This window comes from Haliotis rufescens, unplaced genomic scaffold, assembly GCF_023055435.1.
Source record: "Haliotis rufescens isolate VD_foot unplaced genomic scaffold, xgHalRufe1.0.p SCAF_1, whole genome shotgun sequence".
NCBI lineage: Eukaryota > Metazoa > Mollusca > Gastropoda > Lepetellida > Haliotidae > Haliotis > Haliotis rufescens.
In genome coordinates, this window is record NW_025963779.1 from 7,889,130 (window position 1) to 7,913,395 (window position 24,266).

General features: G+C 36.5%; 1 protein-coding gene across 7 annotated transcripts in view; it reads left to right on the forward strand.

The window, feature by feature from the left end:
• Window positions 1–24,266, forward strand: part of LOC124136675 (zwei Ig domain protein zig-8-like) — a 229,326-nt gene that overhangs the window by 181,290 nt on the left and 23,770 nt on the right. For 6 of the 7 annotated variants that reach the window (XM_046502654.2, XM_046502655.2, XM_046502657.2 and 3 more), the window contains one exon: window positions 7,658–7,732. The exons of the other annotated variant lie outside the window; for it this stretch is intronic. In XM_046502654.2, coding sequence (XP_046358610.2) covers window positions 7,658–7,732 — 75 coding nt within the window. The remainder of the gene's footprint in view (window positions 1–7,657; window positions 7,733–24,266) is intronic. 7 annotated transcript variants of the gene reach the window in all.

A 24,266-nucleotide genomic window follows, 5' to 3' on the forward strand; every position in this document is an offset into this window, starting at 1 on the left:
TGCTGAACTTAAGGAAGACACAGGTCTAAACCATGGTTCCATTGAAACTGTTATTCATGAACATTTACAGATAAATAAGATATCTGCTCTTTGGGTGCCAAAGTTTCAAACTTCTGAATTAAGGTGAAAAGAACTGACAAAGGCTGCTGTGCGACCTTATGGGTTTGAAGAGCTTTCTCACCCTGTATACTCGCCAGACCTGGAACCTAGTGATTCCACCTGTTTCATAAACTGAAAGAACACCTTCATGGAAAGCGCTATGTCAATATTGATGACTTCAAAGCTGCTGTGAATGGGGTTTTCAGGGTGCCTTCAGAAAACTTCTTTCTGACTAGAATTGAAAAGCTTCACTTTCGATATGAGAAGTGTTTTGAAATGCAGGGACATTATGTTAAAAATAAGATTAAAAACACTTTCACAATTGTAGGCCTAAAACATTTTGACCAGTCCTCCCTCTTACATGTATCATCTCTTGTGAAGTCCTCTGAATCAAAACTGAAAATGTACTTATGTTTTACTGAACAAAAGTTTCAATTTAAGGCATATAGTCTGTGGCCTTACATGTATCAAGACACCTGAAGATCTGGGTAGCCGTAAGAGGCGACTATGCTTGTTGTAAGAGGCAACTAATGGAATTGGGTGGTCAGGCTCGCTGACTTGGTTGATGTAAGTCATCATATCCAAATTGCATAGATCTATGTCCATGATGTCAATCAGTGGAATGTCTGATCCAGACACAATTATTTACAGACCGCTGTCATTTGGCTGGAATATTGCTGAGGGCGGTGTTAAACAACAAACAAATAAACAACATGTATCAATCAACAGAAAATAAACTTCCGGAATTTTGAAAGCTATAGTGACCCCATCCAAACTGAAATGGAACAGAAAACACTGAACTTATCATTGATCATAATGTTGATTTTTGTTTCTACAAGTTCTCATAAATATTTTCCTTGTCAGACCAATGACAACAAGCAAAATTGAACTTGCCAATCAACCCGATTGAGCATGGTATTTCCATCAGCAGGATATGGTTGAATCCTACATACTGATGAAGAGATCTGACAATATCTGTGTAATATATAGTTCTTTGAGGACATAAAGTTAAGAGGTGCCTCATGATAAAGCACAATATATAAAACATGCTGTGACTGTATGTGAATGGATTATTTCAGATTCTAGGCAGCCGAATATCTCATTTTGTTATTAGTTTCATGATTGTCAGGATTTTCATGGAAGAGTGGTCTTTCATTGCCTAAACTATCGTGATATAGTAGTTCTTATTGAAAAAAAGAGCGTGGTGGCTTAATCACTTAATAAAAGTGTCTTGGAACTGTAGCTCACCTGGAAATGTAGTATGAACAGTTTAATATATCACAAAGAGACCCACTACTAGCTACAATGTACCAAATATCACTACAGTTTGAACAGAAATAACTGAGAAATGACCATAAATAGCTTTTCAATATGGCTACCATAATTCCAATCAAACCTTTTGGACAGTTTAAGGATGTCATTGGTGGGAACAAGCATGTGAAGATTCATTGGTCCAAATGTTTCTGAAGAGAAGATGTTTATAATGCACTGTTTGTTTGGTTGTTGTTTCACTCTGCACTAAGCAATATTTCAGCTATATGACCGGTTTGTAAATAATCAAGTCTGAACCAGACAATCCAGTTACTTTACAGACCGCCGTCATATAGCTGGAATATGGCTGAGTGTGGCGTTAAACGACAAACCAACCAACCAACCAACCAACTGACATCATGAGCTTCGATCCACGCAGTTGGGATACGGTGACATGCATCAACCAAGTCAGCAATCCTGACTACCTGATTACATTAGTCGCCTCTTACGACAAGCATAGTCGACACTTAAGGCAAGCATGAGTTGCTGAAGACCTATTTTACCCTGGATCTTCACAGGTTATATGATGCACTGTGGGTGACAGACACTCAACAAACTGGCCAAGTGACATAAGCTCACTTGACTTTCAGTCAGGTGAGCTAAAAAGTAGCTCCCCATGGGAATTGCATGTCCTTACCTATTTTATATAGTTCATTACAGGTTTAATATGTTCCATATTGCCATAAAGTAAATGCTATAAAACTCCTGTGGCCGATATTCTTTAACTCTTTGGTTAATTCCCTACAATTATGGCAACTCTTCTGGATATTCTGCTGTGAATTGGAGTGTAGCAGGTGTGTATATTTTGACTGTACAACATTCGATGTCATTGCAATTGATCAGGAGTGTGAGTCCGTAATATATTGTGTATAACAATGATAATGCAGTCAATTAAAGTTTCAACATGTGTTTCAATGTCAAAAACCTCCAGCAAAATGTTATTGTACATTCATTTTGCAGGCAGGACGTACAAATCATTAAGCCTAGTGTAATCAATTCCTATATTTGTCACAGAAACGTAACAGACCTTTATTCAGTCAGTTTAATGAACATTGATTTGCTCAAGTACTCTTTGCTCCCATAACATATGCTTAAATTGTCGTAAAAGTTGACAGAAACAGAGGAAGATGTTGCCAAGTTGTATGGATAGCACTCTCCTCAATGAATGATCATCGGGAAGACCAACAGCCCTGACTTCATTAGTGTGCCATTGAGCTTGTACCCTGATGATGTGGTTAGAGGCTCACTTGGTTTTTATATTGAAAATATCATTTTCAAATTATGGAGAGTGTTTAAGCATCATCATCTGAAAACATCAACATTTTAGATTATTATTTAAATATGTTGCCAGATGTGTTATGTGAGTTAAGTTCACTTATCATTATACTTATTGTCATTAACATGTTGTATGTATAAGTATTTTGTTACAGTTCATTTATTTAAAATGTAAAGATTGCATTGCACTCAATTAATATGAAAGACATTTAAATCCCTCATTTCAGAGACATGCAAGCTTCCCATAACCCCTACCCTACTTCCTACAAATGTGTTTCAGTCCTCTTCCTCAGCCCTAAATTTGAAATCCAAATATAGACTAGAATCTAGAAAAATATTCAAATTGATTCTGTCAACTGACTTTACAATACCCAATTATGCACAACCAGTTGTTGTTTGTCCATCTTGATGACATTATTAAATGCTTATTATTTCATGATCTTTTGTTTGTTGAGTGTGTTGATAGTGAGTGATGTTTGCATAAGCTTTAGAACTATACCTTGCAATATTCGCTTCATTTTCTCAAGGAGGCACAGGTAGCCCTGTCTTAGGTGCCGCAATTTACTGAGCAGATTTGCATCCCTTGGGTGCATGTACCAGAAACAAATGATCGTTGGTTCAGATACCAGATTACGCCAGTAATGTTTTTAGGGTTGTCAGCAGCATATCTGAGCCTGTGGGTTTGCCCAAAGTGGTAAACATCTAAGACCTGCATCACTTCAGCTTTCCCTCCACATTTAGCTGACATGCCATGAAATACTGGAATACTGTTCAAAGTGAGGTTAAGCCCAACCCACTCACTCACATATTTCTCAAGAAACTCTGACACTCACTATGGAACACACTGTGAGAAATGTCATGGTGCTTCTCAGAAATCCAGATTGGTGATTGTCTGTCACGTGGTAACTTATGATTGCATTGTACGCAGTGACTGTCATGTTGTCCAAACAAACCTGATTTTACTCACTTTAGTCCCACAGAAAACCTTTGTGCAAGACAATTGATTAACATGTTAGAAAATGATAACTAAAAATGTCACAATAAGCTAACATCCACTTAGCCACAATACAGACTCTCATAAGAGAAAAGCTTGAAAGTTATATGATTTATCATTTCTGTAAAGATCAGTGTAAAGATTGACATCAATACTGTTCTGCGCACAGGAAAGATGAACCTCACCATTATTTATTTCAAAGCATTTCTCAGTAGAATTATCAATCGTCTGACAAAAGGAACTGGGCAATTAATAATATATGTCTACATACGACATAGTCAGAATATCTGGTTAAAGAAAAGGCTTTTATAGATCACTTCACACTGCTCTCATTTCAATGAAAAAATGTTACCAGTTCACAAGGCATTTGCAATTACCTGTCATGATGATTCAGGATTTCCTTTTTGGAATTATTCACCTCATTTCACTTTCAGATTTCAGGAAAATTAAAATTAACAAAAAATGTTCTCAGCATTCTGGCAAACGACTGAATATCAATGATTATTCATATGAAATTTGTTGTTAATCATGGTAATGTTGAATGATCAGACAGCCTTCTACTTTACTGATTAAAGTAATCTAGATGTTCAAGCAACTTCAATTTGCTCTTTTTACACTTTTGAATTGATCTTCCCTTTAGTGATGTGATTCTCTGAATCTTTGTTTAGTAAGACAACATAACTCCTCAACTCCTAGATCTATTTCCGTCTAAATTGTGTCAGTGGATTAATTAATAAATAAGTGTACAACACAGACAATTTGTTTTTATTAGCTTTTTATCAAATATAAAATTATTGTAAACCCTACACACTTATATATCATGGCAGGGACATCAGAAATGGGCTTCACACATTGTCTATTTAGGGAATCAAACTCCTGCCTTCAGCATGATGAGCAAACACTTTAACCACTACCCCTCTCCATAACAAGGTTTACGATAACATACTATCATGTTGACCCATGTGATTTATATATGAGCCAAATGTTTCAAATTGGTGAACACCTAAAAACATTGAAGTTATAAACCTATAGGCCAAAATTATGTTTAGTTCTAGTTAGTCATCTATTTCTTCATGTAAGCCTTATTTCGCATTCAACCAATCAAATAACAGTATACTCAATCAATAAGTAATAATGTGTCATATACCACATTGACTCTGACATACTGATAGATGTAGAAGTAGAAGAACAGACTTGACAGTTGGAAATAATGCACAAAATTTACCTAGTGTTTTGAATACAAACTGTTTTTATTATAACCTAACATTAAGGGCAAACTCTGATCCAATTCATCAAGCAGTTTTTAGGAAAATATGTTCTTGCAATATCATGATGCTTGCAACACATCTGAAACTCACATTAAGATTCCTTTATAGAGTATTTTAGGACTCTGTGGTTTCTGAGAAACAATTTAAATCATGATCAATTCTACAAGTCCTCATAAAGTTCATCTCTCTGGGCCATGTGGTTTCTGGGAAGTGATTTGTAATATTGCAGCTGCAGCATACAGATCTGGATTCCTGAGAAGCACCATGACATTTCTCACAGTGTGTTCCGTAATCAGTGTCTGTGTTTCTTGAAAAAATGAAGTGAATGTTGCAAGGACTAGTTCTAAAGCATATGCAACTAAGTTCACTCACCATCAGTACTCTATAGTAATCAGTATGTAATATTTACTTCATCAAGATGCTTGTGAGATGTTTGGTGTTGTTAAATCTTTTTTTCTGTTTATTTTAAAATATGATTTCACACCTCTGCCATATATATATATATATATATATATATATATATATATATATATATATATGAGAGAGAGAGAGAGAGAGTCCTTTAAAGAATATACAAACGCTGATTGTGACTTCATCACTGCATGTGTTTCAGATCTGATTCTGACAATCAATACTTTGAAAATATGCGTTATTACAATGAAAGGTTTGCTGTTTTTTTTAGATATATTGATGTTGAACTTCCAAGATCACATATTGTCCAATGTCACTGTAGGAACTTAAGACCTGCAAAGAAAAAATGATCGAAGTGCAACAATACAAGCAAATTGGTTTCTACATCATGATGTTGAGTCAGACAAATTCACTGTCACATAAATAATTGATCAGAGTATGTTCAAGGGTGTTTTCCATTCTAAAATCAAGACACACATGATATTACTTAAATTGATTATACCCTTTGAGGTGTGTATACCAGTTGTTGGTTGATGTTGTTAACCAAGCAAAAGAAGGTAGATAAGGCCATATGTCTTCAGTTTAAACTGTTTGAAAATATCCTGCAATGTTATTCTAGATTTTTAAAATAATTAATGCCACATGTTGCCAAAGATTTTATGTCAATGTTGTTGGTTTGGCTATTAATTGCCAGCTGTTGCATGTATGTAGTGTATACCTGATGATATAATGAAGAGAAATCCTGCACATAGTAATGCTAACTCTAATTCATCTTAAATTCAACTGACCTGTAAATCAGTTCCTCTATTCCAATACTTGTGCCCCAGTGTTACGTCATTCCACATTCTCTTATGGTGACTGGTCAGACTTGCTGACATGGTTGATGCATGTCATCGATCCAAATTGCGTGGATCGATGTTCATGATGTCAATCACTGGAGTGTTTGGTCCAGACTCAATTATTTACAGACCGCCGTCATACAGCTGGAATATTGCTGAGTGCGGCGTTAAACAACAAACAACAACAACCTATGGTGACACATTTTGACATCTTCACTTCCTTTCGGGTAATGCATTGTAATTGTAAATCGGATGGGTATGTTATATATATAGAATAGGTTTCTGTCATCTACCCGGGGCAAGCTTGTCAACCAACTGTAAAAGTCCAGTTGCCCCCTTGCCAAACTAGGCTGGAATTCTGTAGTTTCCTTTTGGCTGGACTAGTGAGTCTATGCATTATGCATAGTCCAATCAAAACCTGGACATCCGGTTTGTAAACAACATGGATTTCAATGTGCAGATTTTGGTTGACTGCAGGATTTGCAAAGCATGTGTACCATTAACTGGGCGTCGAGAAATCTTTTAAAAATCTTTTCATGTTTTTAGTCAAGGTGATCAGGTGATTTGATGCACTTCCCCAGGTAAGATGTAATAGCCACTGGTGGTGCCTCGATTGAGCCACAAAATTCCAGCATTGTACGACAATTGTGGAAACTGGACTTTTGTAGTCATCTTTGCCTCAGGAAGATTGGTTTCTGAAGGACGATATATGTTATAAACCTGAGATGACATGATTTATTGAAATGTGAAATGTCATTCTGATAACCATTAACACTGTGTGGAATTTAAGAATTTCATTGTTTCTGAATTTCTTAATGGGTGTCTGTTATCATTTAACCACTATATATGGCTGAATTATTGAAATGCAGTCAAATGCTATTTAAGACCATTGTGATGTTTACCATTTTGATGGGTTATTCTGACAAGAATGTTGATGCTTGAAAAGGTGTGAGGAACAACTTTAAAAACAACATGACAATAAAATCCGAAAATTAGTGTACTTGATTTGTATAATTGTGTACTGTCAAACTGATGCAGTCATGCACATTTGATCTAGTCATACATCATATTTGCTTCCAATATTAACGCCCTTGATATAAAAACTTGCTAAAACAAGAACACTGACTCTTTAATGAGTAACAATATCTTTGTTGTCTGAATTGGTGAGAACTATTTTATCTTTTCCCGAATACCTGGTATCATCACTATTTGATAGTGATTCATAAACACTTGCTTATGATTATAGTCTAATCATACAGTAGACTCCTATGGTTATGGAAATAACTTTGTTGCTATTTTTTGGTTGTGTTTTATGGTGAATAAAATAGTTTTCATGTCCTCGCTCAGTAGCTCAACCTTTTTCATGCATATTCTGAAATGTATCCAGTTTTGATTGATTAGCTGATAAATAATCAACTGAATCTTAACCTGCAACTTAATAATGCTGATTTTTCTTGTAGCGACCAGCAATGGAAACCATGGGACTCTTTGGGATAATTCCCCTTATGAGGTTTCACCTGAGGGAGATTTTCCAGGTAGTGACTTCTACTTGACCCCTTATACCCTGCAATAAGCAACCCTATATCATCCTCAAGATCATTACACTATCAGACATGTGTATGGCCACCAAATGCCAATTATTGCTAATCCTATTGTTACACATTGGGAATTAACATTAAGAGATTTTATGGTCAATGGTTCACTGGCATGTACTTAAAGACCAAATAATGTTCACGACAGTTAACGTTATTGTGACACGGGTGAGTTAAATGGCAGATGTAGACTGTAATTATTAGCATAGTTCATACTAATGAGGAATTAGTTGTGAGTAATGCACCGCAATGCAGTGGTCTGAAAATAATTCATGTACAACAGCTGTCAGGGCAGTATGTATAATTTCATCGATATCTATTGTGAAATGTAATTTAGTTGTGTAGTTTTAGACATGTCCTTCAATAAGATTTTAGAATCCATAAGTTGTGGAAATGAATACAGTTTTTCATAAACATTGTGCTTGGAATCCTGAATAAAACATTTTCTATCAGTACTGTCTCATCATTACCCTTTATATTTCAAAGGTTTTGTTTACAAGTGGTTGGCAAACTGTTTTCACTTTGTGTGTGATTAACATGTCGATTCACCTCAACTCCTTCTAAAATATTGTGTATTTGTTTTTTCAGTTAGTTGTGTCATTAAAACTAAACTGTCTAATATTACTAATATTATCTTGACATATTCTGAAATTATGCAATGTATGAATGGTGTCACCAATTGCATCTTTCATGTTTTGGGTGTCTGGAACAGCCTATCTTTAAGTCCTTCAGGTGAGATAAGGTGAAACAGGGTTTTATATTGCGTTCAAGATTATTGCATTTTTGGTTAGTGTACTGACTCTGAACAGACCAGACCTTGTGTTATCTCCTTAATGCAGAGTGCCAGGCAGGGAAACAAGAAGTTCCATATTTTAACATCTTTTGGTGTGACTCAGCCTGTTATCAAACCACCGACCTTTCGTCCTCTGGGGAGATGCTCTATCCACTACACCATGGAGGTGGTTCATTTCATTCCTGTATCCTTCCTTACTGAACTCTAAATATTTTTTTGTTACTAGTTCTGTTTATAAGGTAATGAACCACCTCCGCAGTGTAGTGGATAGAGCTTCTGCCAAGAGGGCCAAAGGTCGGTGGTTTGATAACCGGCTGAGTCACTGTTTATAAGGAAATGAGACCCGTGAAAATCCGGTCTAGGTCTTCAGCCACCCATGCTTGCTGTAACAGACGACTATATGCTTGTTGTAAGAGGTGACCAACAGGATAGGGTGAGTCAGGCTTGCTGACTAGGTTGATGCATGTCATCATATCCCAACTGAGTGGATCGATGCTCCTGATCAATTCACTGGATTGTCTGGTCTACTTGTTTGTTTACAGAGCGCCGGAATATTGCTTTGTGTAGTGTTAAACAACAAACTATAAGGAAATGAACATTTCTTCTGAAGAGTGTTCTAAACTGCCTGTTCATCATGACTGGGTAAAGAATAGGAAAATTTTAAGTCAAATTACTGATAGATTCTTTGCACATGATAAAGAAAACAGTTATGATATGGTTCCATACCTCCAGATATTTCTCACATTGAATCATGTGTTATATATATATATATCTATATCTGCATCACCTCATATAAAGTGGAATTTAAGCAGTGTTTTTTTATGAATTAATAAATATTTGCTATAATTGTGATTCTCTCATCAATGAAAACCTGTCTCTTTCTCTGAAAGCTTGATGCCATGTTTTACTGGGCTGACTAAAAATTACTTTGGATTCTTAAGTGTGCATGTGTGTGCAAAAAGTGTACCCCTGTGGGGACCCTGTGAGGAAAAATGTCCAACGTACAGTCAAGTCCCGTTAATCCGACATGGTTGGTTGCATATGATTATGTCGGATTAACGAGTATGTCGGATAAACGAAATTAAGTAGTAAATTTTGTGATCGAAAATCAGACAACTACACGATAGTTATCGATGCAAACACGTTATAAAAAATAAATAAATGAAATATACAAATTGTTATGTTACATTGTTGGTGGAATATGTTTTCTAATCATGCAACCTCTAAAGCTCAACAAAACAACTGTTACGGACTGTATGACTTATTCAAAATATTTTAAAATGCATAGTCTGGAATGGAAGTCGCAAGTTTGAAACAGGTAGCGCAAAGCTAAAGAAAGCTGCTTTTTAAGTGGCTAACGTTGACTTCCTATTAGTAATTTCATTGGTTGGTCAAAGTTCGAAAATGGTCGTTCTGACGTGACCTGTAATGGGATGTCCTCAGCGGTAGAAGAACGTGTATTCGATTTTAATGAGATTGAGGTAATCTAGGCATGTGATTAATTTTGTGTATTTAAAGCAGTAATTGTTTTTTGTTAAGCACGTTTATCTCTGCAGCCGTTGTAATATGCAGCTACTAGCCGATTCATCTCGCATCAAAACACGGGGCTATGTACTCGCGGGCAGATGACGGAGTACTCTGATCACTATGTCGGATTAACGAGACTGATTAATGGGTGATTTCAGCAATTTGATGCAAATAAGGTGTGTTGGAGTCTGAATGCAGGACTAACGGGTCTAAATGGCACTGATGTAATCGGTTCACATCATTTGTGTCTGATAAAGCCGATTGTCAGATTAACAAGATTTGACTGTACCTCACGCTTCTGGAAAGAGCAGAATGGGGATCAGGTGTTCAGACTTTGTTGATTGGGTGTCATCATACGCAGATGGCATGGTTAGTAGCTCATGCTCTCAGTCACAGGCCACAATAGGAAAGCTGGAATACTGCTGAATGAGGCACTAAATAACATGCACTCAACCTTTCACACAAGAAAGTGTGTTGGCAAGAATGTTTATTTTTGGACATAAATAAAAGATGTGTTTTGCCAAAGTTGTTCATGCCTGAAACACATCCTTTTTGTAGCCTTATCTTACATCCACACATTACCTAATTGTTTTGCTTTTTCACAATTCCAGGCTTGATTTACTCAGCATGTTAAACTACCAGACCTGTTTAGTTTCACATTATCGTAGACATAGGATGGCATTACAAATGTACAACATAAAATATGTTGTGCTGAGACAACATTGTCATAATTAATGGGAATATAACTACTGAACATAAAATAAACCTTTCACAACCACATGATGCACAGAAAATATAATCGTCCAATGAAAGTTACATGAAGTAATGATCACTTGCATTGCACAGAGCTGATAGGCACATTAATACCAGACACACACAGATCATGTGGTACCTTTACTGTAATGATCGTGGACAGGATTAATATTTATTATCTGTTCAAATGTCCTTTTGGAGGGGATATAGAAATGGGCTTCATCTGTCAACCATATTTCTGATGTTTCCATTGCAATAAGCTGGTAGGGTTCGTTCAGTACAGTAGTGTTACTCTTAACTGTACACAATTTCTTTGTGAAACTTAAGATCGAGCAAGTGCTGAACTGGGGCTTTTTGCTATTCAGAAATCTTTCATTTTTATTATTGTTTGAGTTTCCAAGACAACAAGTTGGAATTGTGTTTAGATTTAGTGCTTCTGTGGCATTAACAAGACAGAATTATGTTCCAACTTACACCCCCAAACCACACAACTGCCAAACCGTGTAACTAGACGTATCTCTCCTTTGGAAGAAGGATAACTATAGCTTACTCGAGTCCCAGTACTTATTGTCAAAACTCTCATAGTTTAACACAGACGTACGACAGTCTGATTGTCCAAGCTCCCATAGTTTAACATGTATTTAGACACATCGTTAACCTTTATCCGGGGCCGCCTCGGGGTCCGGGTTTTGAGCCCCGGACGCGTCATACCAAAAGACGTTAAAGGATGATACTTGTTGTTACTGGATGGCACTCATTATTAAGGAACTAAAACATGCTATAAATCAGCCACGGTCCTGACTAGTACAAGCACGCACGCGCGCGCATGTAATCATGTCTATATTAGTGCAATAATCTTGGACATATCACCTTTCATATCACCTAATTTGTATCCACCAGACCTTAAAACCACATTTTTTAATGTTATTTTTCACAGATTTATTCCAGCTTTTCCACACAAGGCGGGTCAAAATAAAAATAAATGTCAATTATGTATATATTTATATGAAAGTCATTCTGCTGTAGAGGTAAAACTGTAGGTGGCCTTTTGAATCACTGATAGTGATGTAGACATGGAATTTATGTTGAAAAAACTATTCTATTTTGTATGAGAAGATCTAAACTGGGCGGCAAAAGAAAGTATAGGTCGAGTTCCATGATCGATAAAAAAATAATAAGAAGAGGTTTTGTTGTGAATTATAATATAATCTAGGGAGGGGTAACAAATGATTGATCAACCACAGTTTGAATGAAATCACAGGTAATGTAAGCTGAAGGTAAACAATGGTGGGGTAAGAAATTTCATTTTCAAAAGTTGTCTGAAATGGCACCAAAAAATTGTCAGACACACTACAAGTTCATTGTCGACACAGTTGCCTTCAATAGGCGTGTATGACCTCCAGCTGCCTCAATGCATGCTGTGATACGCCGCCTCATCGATGACGTCAGTCTTCTGATGACGTGGCCTGGAATCCATTGCCACTCGTCTCTCAGGGCCTGCTGCAATTCTTGTCTGTTAACGGGAGGCTGATGGCGTGCTCTAATCTGTCTGTCAAGATGGTCCCACAGATGTTCAATAGGATTCATATCAGGTGAGTGGACAGGCCAGGGCAAAACACCAACATTCTGCTGGTTAAGAAAGTTCCGAGTCAGTCTTGCAGTAAGGGGCCTGTCATTGTCGTGTTGAAACAATGTCCCATGCTGTTGGTTTTGTAAGAACGGAAGCACAACTGGCTGCAACACTTGGTCTCTGTACTGCACAGCGTTCAGGTTAGTCTTCTGATCTCCATAAATTACCGCCCCACACCATGACACCTCCCCCACCAAATGGATGGACCTCTTGAATACATGCCAGGGCCAAACGTTCCCCTCTGCGTCAATAAACTCGTTCTCTGCCGTCATTTCGAAACAAGTAAAACTGACTTTCATCAGTAAACAGCACTCTACGCCAATTTCTCACTTGCAAGCATCGAACCTGCCTCGCCCATCGCAGTCTCAGGCGTCGATGTTGAGCAGTCGGTACCATTCCTCGGAAAGGACTATACACTCGGATTCCAGCAGCACGAAGTGGGATGTCCAAATGCTGTTGCTGCCGTCGCTGTTACGAATCTGTTTTGCAGGTGAATGAGCCGTATCTGACCGTCTTCCAGTGGTGTTGTCACTCGGGGTCGTCCGGTTCTAGGCCTGTCCTGTGTCCTCCCTGTGTGCCTGTACCATTGAATCAGCCTGGCTACTGTAAATGGTGTACAACCAAACCTTCTGGCAATTTGGACCTGTGTTGCCCCCATTTCGGGAATACTGATGGCTCTCTCTCTCTGCTCCTGTGACAGTCATGGCATTTCTTTTGTGTGCTTTCATCACGTGTGGTTATACCCTGCAGACAAACGCATTTTTACAGCTAACATGCACGGGCAGTTTATGCCATAGGTGGGAAACCTGTTTCACCATTTTTGTGTCGCTGCACGAGCACCGTCAAAGGTGGCGCGTTCGGGTGAGGTGTTTTTTGGTACCTGTTCCTGGGCAGTCATATTCCCAATACCCACTTTCCACTAGTTATCACAGTTTTTAGGGAAATTACAAATTGCCAACCTATACTTTCTTTTGCCACTTAGTTTATATTACTAGCGGGCGACAATACAGATAAATATTTTCATGTTTAATATACGGTGACGGGCTTGTGAATTGAAAAATAATAAATCTGTGGCCTAAATAATGACTTGTGCTTCATTTGGGTAAGCTGTGGTCATTTATGACTACAGGGTAAGTGAAGTATGCGCAACTTGTATGCACTGTCCTACTGATATTTGTAGAATTATTTCATCCAAAGTGTTTGGAGTGAAGTACGGCATTTCGAACTTTCAGTCACTTTTATTAAGTTGGTCACAATAACCTATTATGTCTGTAATATGTTGGAAGACTGATTATATTTGCTGTTATGAAATATATAAGTCAATGCCAGGGAATAACAAGTCTCAATTATCTGACAATACAGACTGAAAACAATCCTGTCTGACTAACATTATTTGCCATAGAGTAAAGCATGTGATTTGTAAGAGTCTGCAGTTGATATGGGTGATTTGTGGTCAGTGTATGCATGATTATCATATACACTTGGGAATTGTGTCCAGCACACAGAAGAAATGGCTGCAGTCATTGTTGCATAATGTGACATATTGTCAATAATTCATCACCTAGATAGTATGGATGGGTGTGTCAGTACAAATTATGGACGAAGCATGAGATCCGATTAGAGGGGTGCTCCCAGTGACTGCAAGCTGTTACATGGCGTAATCAGGCCATACATGGGTTAAGTCTGGTGACTTAATTGCTTCTACCAAACTAAAAGTTGGACGATCAAATGATACATCGGAAATTGCTTCATTATTGTTTTTCTTTGCACTACATAGTCGAATAATGAACTTCCTCTCACTTGGCTACATTTTGTGTGCATTTTTCAGCCCTAGCTGTATCAATTGTCTGATTGTTAGCTATTGTTGTTTGGTATGGGATAGAGATTAATTTCCCATATGAGTTGGCATAAATGATTAGTTAGAGCTACATATCTGATAGAGTACCAGTGCATCAGTGGGTAATGTCATTGGCATTGATGCGGTTTCTTCAAATTGTGATTTCTTTATACTAGGAAGTGATGACATTGGAGGGATGAAGTGTATTATTGTCTGTTAATTTGTGACACTAGGCATAGACAGACAGGATATTGTTGACACTCTCATGAGATGGAATCTTGTCAAAATTTTATGACTGTCTGATCAATTTTTGATGATATTACATAAATGAATATATTTTGTAATCAACACATCACATTTTGTACAGGTTAGAACCAAAATCATTCTGTAGGTTTCTGTGGTCTCGTGGATAGAGCATCTGTCCGGAGGTTACAAAAGACAGGTAGGAATGTTACTTGATGACACCATGCCTGGCTTGGTATTAAGGGGCTAAAACAAGGACAGGTTGGCTTGGTAGCAGTATACTGTGTCTGAGTGGGGTATTCATGTTAAACTGTGGCATGGTGTCACAGTATGCTAGCACTATAAACTCCGCATTAGTCCACGCACACATGCACACACGCACACACACTCACACTCACACTCACATACACACAAAATCACCTTACCATTCAGTAGGTTTCTGTGGTCTAGTGGATTGAGCCTACCATTCTGTTGGTGAGTAGAAATATCCATGATACATAGATTGGCATACATTTAAGGATTTATTTTATGTATTATTGATTAAAAGACAGAGTTAACTTCTATGTTCTTTTGATGCAACATTTCAGTTCTTGTACCTTTTTCGGGCATTTGTGTACTAGGATCTGTACCTAGATGTCACTTTGAAAGACTATAAATATGAAATCCATCAACTCAGTCTTCATAGATGCTGCAGCTACTAAAATGCCACAGGAAGATATTGTTACTGATTACTTCAAAAATACTTTTGACCAATTAGATTAGGGAGACTATCATTTTATTTTGGAAAATGTATGATTATCACATTATGCATTATGTGTTGTTAACACATTTTTAACTCATCAGCAGAACAATGATAGTTTCTAATATTTTAGTATGGTACCCTGGTACATGACTGTCAACCTGTTATCAAACATTTTCAAACTGTATGGATAACCACCAACAACCATCTGAATTTAAGAACACAGAAAGAAATGTATATGATATAGTATTAATTTTAAATCTTAAATTGTTATCTATCTTAAAGCTGTGGTATACAGTGGTGATTCAATTATTTACACGTTTGAAGTTTGAAGACTATAATACCAATGAATGGCCCGTCTCCAAAATGAAAGAAATTCAGAGCAAAGACACATGATCCAGTACTGCAGCCAGTGACAAATAGTTTAAGTAACCTAGATAACTATTAAGCACATACTGTGTGAAATGCCAGAGATAAGGAAGAAATAAATAATGAGAATATTTTTGTTTCTAATAACAAGGAGATAATGTAGAAATGGCAAAGTTAAAAGTGTTAAATTTTCAACCTTTAGCTGATCTGACACTTAGTGTATGATATTTCAGTATGAATTAGTATTTATTGGTTAGTTTTGTTGATTGTGATGAATATAAACAATAATTTCTCAAACCAAAGACAGAAGCGCTTAACCAGAAAACACGTTGTCAGAATAATTGTCACATATCTTTAAGGACCTGTCTGAAAATACTCTGCAGATTATTTATTTTTTCATCATAGGTTCCATCTTAAACAGCAAGAACTAACAGCTTTAAAAATGCTACATTTGTTCCAATACAGAGTATTTATTACTGCAGACAAGCACAAATTGAAACAAAACCAATTTCAATTTATCATGGCTATTTCATGCTTTGAAATAGAGACAAAAATATGTGCCACCATTCCTTAAATCCATTTGAGCCAAATTGGTTCTAGGGGATGTTTTTCAGAGAGTGGTGATTTATATCACGTTATGCATCTAGCAAACAAATAGAGTTGTGTTTTATGGGTTGTTCAATGGTGCAGCTATCTGTCCATCATCTTTAGGATAGCAGAGAAGGTCATACATCAGTTTAAGAGTCAGTTATGGAGGCAATCAAGGTATCTTCTGAATTCAGATCACCATCTTCATTGCTTCCCATCTTCATGCTTAATTACCAGCAAGGTCATGGACACTGAATACAGATTGCCTGCATCCTAACTTAAGACTCTCCCTGTTTTGTTTTCTGAGAATATGCCTCTGAATAGTGGTCATTTTCGGCATGAAATTTCCCTTGCTAATGAACAGTTTTGGAAACAACATTGTTCTTTTTACAGACTTGTTACAAGGAAGTTGTTTTAGATTGGTAAACAATTGAGACAGAAGCACTCTATTTTATCTATCAAAAGGTTATGTTGTTACTAGAATCATTGCACATTCTGTGAAAAGAACTTCTTTGGTTTGATTGACATGAGTTTTTGTTATCCTTGGGATTAGACCCTGAGGAACTGTTTGCTCGTTTTTAGAAGCAACAAATTGGACACTGGACACAATAATATTTACTCATTCACTAATTTTGTGCTGATATTCAGGTATAATGCTACATTATTGAACATATAGTGATTAATTTTATATGCCAAAGGTCCAACTGTATCATCTATTCAGTAATACAAGCAACATCAGACAAACAAACAATTTCACATATTGAAATACATGCATAAATACGGTATGTATTTATCCTACATGTACACAGGTGGCTGTACGTAGCAGCTAAAACTGGTGAATAATACCGTCTTGTTTAACAACATTTGTAGTAATTTGGCATAGCCATATTACCCCATACTGTATTGCACGTTACTACCCACTGTTCACTCACATGTGTGAGAGGGAAGTAGTTATACAGCTGGCATTTACACAGGATAATGCAGCCATTTATAACCAGAATGGACCTTATGACCATTGACTGATCGAAATGCCCCTGCCAATACCTACACTGCCATTGAAATCAGAGCATGTGAGCAGAAGACCACAAAGGTTTTATTAAAAGTCCTCCATAAAGGTGCACTGGTTCGGTCTAAATAGGTTCACCAAGTGAAAACACGTCAGTTTGTATTCCTTTTATTACCCCATATTCCCAATATATCTGTATTGTTTCCTTGTTAGTCAGGAGATTATCAAGAGATTCAAAAGTATTACCAGCTTCTTTAAGATTGTAAATATGCCTTATTTGAATCATGATAATGGTAAATCTTTGGAAATGAACCCATTAAATGTGGCTGATAAGAACTTTGTTTATGTTTAAGTTTTATCTCAGACTTACAATACAACCTCAAGAATAAAGGTGTCAGCTATGGAGAACTTGGCCAATGTGTTTGTATGTACTGCTAGATGGTGTACACGTACTGCAAATTGAATAGATTTGTCTAAGGCTCTGGTTAAACAGTAAGTGACAATGTATTCCACTTGTTCACAATATAAATGCACAGCTGTAGTTGGATGAAAGATGGTAAGTCCTTATGGGAGATGCTTTGTTGACATAACTTTAATGATGGTGAACTTGGATGTTTCAACAGTCCCGACCAACAGTGACACACCTACCAATAAGGTTACTTACCTTGGTACTTGGCAATATAAACAGGCTATTGTGGTATAATTGTATACGTGATGGCTTGTTTACTTATCATCTTTGGTACTTTTGTAGTGCATTCCACTATATTCAAGGAGCAAGTTCTACTTGTTTTGTTTGAGATGTAGAGATATCGGAGTACAATTGGCTGAGATTATAGTATTTTGTGTGGTATTTGGATAACACTAAAGATAACATGATGTATGATTACATTGTTGCTAGTGTCATCTTTTATTTCAAGTTTATAAGTTTTTTCAAGTTAAGGTCATGTATACCAGTCACTGGATTGTTCGTCACAGAATGATTATGCGGTATTCTGATGTAAGGTTGTCCTTGATATGATTATTTTGTATATCATTTTCTTCAAACTAAACTTAACATTTGTGATCGAACAAGGACTTACAATTGTTGTTGTGCCATGATAGCTGTGTGCAAATGTATAGTTTCCAGGATGAAATAGAATTATTATTTTTTGGTCATAGATTCCCTTTACCTAACATTGTTTTAAAATCGAGAGCTCTTGATCTTATCCAAGCAAAGGTTCAAAACCATTCTTTTGTATTTAGGAGGTCCTCAGCCATGCACTGCTTGCAAACTTTGAACCTCTCAACGGTAAGAAATCTGTTGGAAGGTGCCAGTGTATCATTATGGATTGTGTATCAACATCAGTGTTTTTTGTTTTATTTTGTAATCTGTATCAAAGATTTTCTCTTTGTACAGAGAATTTTTTGGGAAAGCTCATAGGTGAATCTCCATGGGCACAAAAAAGTGACAGAACACTTCACACATCAAAGTCACCATTCAGAGTTTCAATGACAACTCGATTGAAGTGACAATAATTAAATCTAACACTAAATATACTCTAAAATAATTTCTCAAACAACATTGCACAGCATCCATCAAAGTGGCCATTGTTAGCCACAGCTAGATGTCATAAGCTTCAACTTGACAAAAAGATAATTGGTCTTCTATTCTTTTATGATAATCGCACAAACACAGATGTATGTAATTTGTCACACTGCTTGCTGGTGAAGCAAAGCACATGAGTATAAACTTGTAAGGTAGGGCCTTATATTCTAGATTTTGATTTAAGACATTATGATAGGGCAGTGAAAGGCCTCATGAGCTGACAGTTTGACAGAGAGATAATTGTGACTCTCAATACTTGACATTCTCTGCTACTGGAGACCAACAACTCGATAAAATGTCAATGCCAACTGACACTTCATAAGCAGTCTTATTAAATGCATCAAATATCAGTAATGACTAGGTTTTCTTACACCAAGCATGATCATATCTAGGTGTACTTAGTTATTGGAAATTAATAGGTTGTGTTATTACATTCCTAATTTTGTTAAGTATTATTGTTGACCTTCGTATGTTAGAGTTGAAATTGATTAGTAGTGATTTAAAATCTTTCATATCTGATAAATTACAGTTTAGAAAGACAATATATATAGCAATTGAGATGATCAAAATAAACATGTAGAGTAATCTGATTTTATTATTGTGGCTTTTATTACTTTGAGGGATTTACTTCACTGATATTGTCATTTCAAATGAGTTTCTTATGCTTCATTATTATATTTGGTATCCATTACAATTTGAAACATATTTGATAAGGCTATTAGTTCAGGTATGTTGATTTGGTACATTAAGATTGCTGTATACATTTGCACAACTGATACTTTTAAAGAGTTTTTCACCAAGGATATTTTCATTTTGCCACCTGTATATGTAAATGAAAAGCATTATTTGAAATCTACACTTGGAGAGATTCCTAAGTTCTGGTGGTATTGAAAGTGATACATGCTTTGATTTCAGAAACAACATGAATATAATAGGTGACCTTAAGAACTTTGCCGAGGACCCTGTGATAGTTTACACTCCCAACATGCACTGGCCATTCTGAGCTTAATGACCACTCTAACAAGTGTCAAGAGGGTCACCCAGTAAAGTGAAAGTATGTTCCTGAACAAAACGTTGCAGAAATCCAGCTATCCTCATTGTACCAGTTCTTGTTCTGATAATATTTGAGCTTCTTGAAAGGGTTGTTGACCTATGGCCTATGTTATACGATCCTAATAAACTCTGTTTCGGATTAGGCATTTTTGAAGCAAAGGAGTAGTTCTGTTTATGAAAACACAGGATTCTTGAATTGGGAGTCATTTTAAGCTTATCAAGCATTGAAGAATGTACCTCTTGTTTGTTAATTTCTGTTTGTGTTATACAAAGGTGTGACATATTTGAGGACAAGGATAGTGCCTCTTGTGTTTATATACTATGTTGACACCCATGAATGTCATTTGATTCACTTGTTTATCATTCTATGAAGAATTAATGAAGATTTTATTGTGGGTTCAACTTGTATTTCTTCCAAGTCTCCCAGGACTGGAAATCTTGTAAGATAGGTTGTTTTTTTTGCTGTAACTAGCAATGCAATATGAGAAGCTATTTAACAATGGTTATTTGCTCTTTAGATCTTAGTCCACCATAAGGGGTCAGTGGGGTTACCCAGTAGTTGTAGCTTTGGCTCATCAATCTGGGGTCAATTACCCACATGGGGACAATGAGTAAAGTCCATTTCTGATGTGTGTCATAGGGCTGGTATTTTGTGTCATAAAAACACAACCCACTTAGCCTAATAGGATAGGAGGTAAAAGTGTTTATGGTATAGCCTGGTAATATGCCATCCATCAGATAACTTTAAGCATTTTCTCTGCAACAGCTGAAGAGATGGCACTGAGTCCTTAAGGAGGATGTCCAACAGCATAATATCACATAAGTATAATTCATGGAATATAGGAGAATTAAGGGGTATTAAAGGGGCTCTGTAAGTCCATCATGTTTTGTTTCAGGAGCATATGTTGCATTATGCTTTTGAGAAATTTTGGAGAGAGAAAAACATGTCCAAGGCAACAACTTTGACGTATATTCATATAAAAGTAGACCATGAACCATTCCATATCTCTTGGTAAAGCTTTGAATATGGATCAGGCAAATGGTGCTTTGTGCTGTTATGTCATGGCCTGCTTGTCCATCATCGTCTGTAAACATCTTTTTCTCAGAAACGACTTGATCAATGCAGGTTAAACATCACATGCTTGTCTCGATCAATGATGACACCCATGTTTTATCAAGACGTTTGGATGATGATTTTCAATATGGCTGTCATATTGAAAAAAAAATAGTACTCATTTTTGCAATATGTAATAAAATTAGGTACCTGTGTAATGGGGATAAATGTAAATGGAGCTGAATGTACAAGTATTCAATAGTTTCAATTTTGACCATGCTTTTTATTCTCTTAAAATGTGCTCTAGACTCCGTAAATATTGCCTTCAGAAAGCACATGACCATAAAGTGGAAACTTCAAATGCTTGCTCCCACCAATGATGACTCCTGAATTTGCTAACTAGGTTTGAATCCAGCCATATTGAAAAAGCATTTTGTGGCCATTGCTTCGTTATGGTTAAAGTGTACTGTACATATATATGCCAAAATCACATGGGGGTCATGGGGTGTTTTGTGTTTCTTGTTGTTGCAATATTTACAGTTTTGACCTTTATTATTCTGACTTTTGCTCATTGGACCATGGTTTTACATCCTTTCAAAATGCACCTCCTCAGATACTACTTTACCAATGAAACGGAAACTCCATGTGCCTGTTCCAACCACCAATAATGACATCCGTATTTGTTCAAGAAGTTTGAATCTGATTGGACACTGCTCTGACATGTCTCTCAAAGATATGTAATGTACTGTAATACTATTAGATTTTCTCAAGTGCATTTTAGACTTTGAACTTGCAGGAAGCTGAACTCTGGCATGTATGTTTGACTTTCTCATGAATACTTCATAGTTTATTCAAATCATTAGGATTCTGTATCTATGTGCGTGAAACAATTGAAGAAATAAATGGCATCTGAAAAAGTATTATCTTTAGAAGGTATATAAGGCTCGGAGTTCAAACTTCGTAAAATGTAAATTTAACTGTTGTGTATTCCAAAAATGTTCTACTGTAGTTCATTCATTCTTGCAGATTTAGACAAATAGGAAATTATTTTCATTTTATACTTATTCATCAGTATTTATGCAGAACATATTTGAATAGCAATGCTGACAGCAATTATGTTAAGTGACTGTTTCAGGTGAGCTACAGTGCCATAGCACTATTTTACTTTTGGGGTTTCCATCATTTGAAATAAGGGTACTTTTATGTTATGTATATATTGTTTAGAGTTTTGAGAACAGATATTTTGATTTCTTCTCTGGTTATATCCAATGTCAACTCCAGAGAATAATCAGTCTCAAATATCTACTGAAATCGATTCCATTTGAAGAAAAGGCAGAAGTTAACATATTTGAATGGATCACTGAAAATCATTAATGACATCAGGTGTTCACAAAAAAAGGGTAAGCATGTACTGCCCTACCAGTAGTAAGCTCCGCTCGCAAAGAAAAGAAAGTGTTCTCTTTTTGGGTTGATGCTCCACCAAAGTACTTCTGCCATACACCAGCAGCCTGTAAGCAATCAAATCTTGGTCAGGAAATGAATTAATCGCTGGACAGGCTTAATGTCCTGAAGAAAATGTGTTGTGATTGTATTAAAAATTGTGTAGAACTTCCTTTCCAATAATAATATGCATGTTTTGAAGCAGTGACCAAAAATATATCCTGTCTGTAACAAAATTCCGGGCCACAAGAATATTAAATGCATGCAATGTAATATGATAGACCATTTGTTTAGTATTGGTATCGTTATGGGAATGATAATTTCTTACTTATACATCATGCATCATGATAAAGTAAGTAAAGTGTAAGCCAACTTGCATCAGGTGAATAGTTTATACAAGTGGAATGGAAGCGGTACATTCTTGCAGTGACTGAAATCCCTGATGCATGAATGTGCATATACAAGACTGTGGAATGAGCAAGCATTAAGCATTTATAGTTGGCTTGTCATGAATAAGTTACATAATGATTTAATGTACCAAATACAGCCACAGACATATGGTGACATCAATAATACATATGATTGGTAACACTGTTATATCACATGCTAAGTATAAAGGTATATTTACCAGTGCTATTAATCAGCTTTCCATATGAAAACCTCATTATCAAACCTTGTTATATTGACTACACATGAAAGGGTAATAGCTACCTCCCTATGTTGAGGCATTTAGACCATGTAGACAAAGTAGACACAATTTATGGATAACAACTGCTAAGTAATGCCAATCAAACAATTCAGACCATGTAGGGCTGGAAAAACAAAGATCTTCAGTCAACTGTGCTGACATGTAAGGTCAAAGTACTCGGTAATGATTTGATTACTTCAGGGCTGTTTCAACTGTGGACTGATTTAAGAAACGCATTACCATGAAATATGAAAGATTGTGTCCTTCATGGCGTATTCACAGAACCTCGAACATTCAATAAGATGTATTACAGAAATGAATCAATGACACTAGTCATCAAACCCATTTGTTGTAAGTAAATTCTACAAATGTTAAGGTTAAAGAAAACTATCTGTCCGATTATTCAGATGTGTTTGATGTGCCTTGATCCAGTCTTTTGAATTGACTCAACTGACTTGTTACATTTATGCCATATATTGTCCATAGAAACTACTGCAGGTCACATAAAACAGTACATAAATGAAAGAGTTTCATATGTCAAAGATGACACAGTTTTCTTACTTATGGAAATGATAAATAGATCAGGTGGTCAAGCTAAGTTACTTTATTGAATGCGTGCCATTGTAACCTGATGGCATGGAAGGTTGCTCATGATATCAATCACTGCAGTTTGTGATCCAGACTCAATTATTTGCAGACTTCCATTAGCTGAAATATGGCATAAAATGTGGCATTAAATGACAAACACGAACCAAACTGAATTGATGGAAATATTACTGCATACATATTTAATCTTCAATCCCAAATTGAACATGGCTGTATTGCTCTGAATGTGTGTTAGGTGAGCAACTGTCATCTGGGTTAGAATAGATTTTCATCAACACAGGTATGTCATAAGACGTGACTATGCTTTTCGGAAGAGGCAAATACGGGATCAGGTGGTCGGGCTTGCTCACTTGGTTGATGCATGTTATCGTATCCCAATTGTGTGAGTCGATGCTCATGATATCAATATTTGGATTGTCTGGTCCCGACTTGATTTTTTGCACAACGCTGTCAAAGAGCTAGAATATTGCTGAGTGCGGCATTAAACATCAAACTAACATACAAACTGTGCTGTGTTGCTTTTTTTATATCACAGCCAGCAGTCATATATCTTAAATATGTCCAGT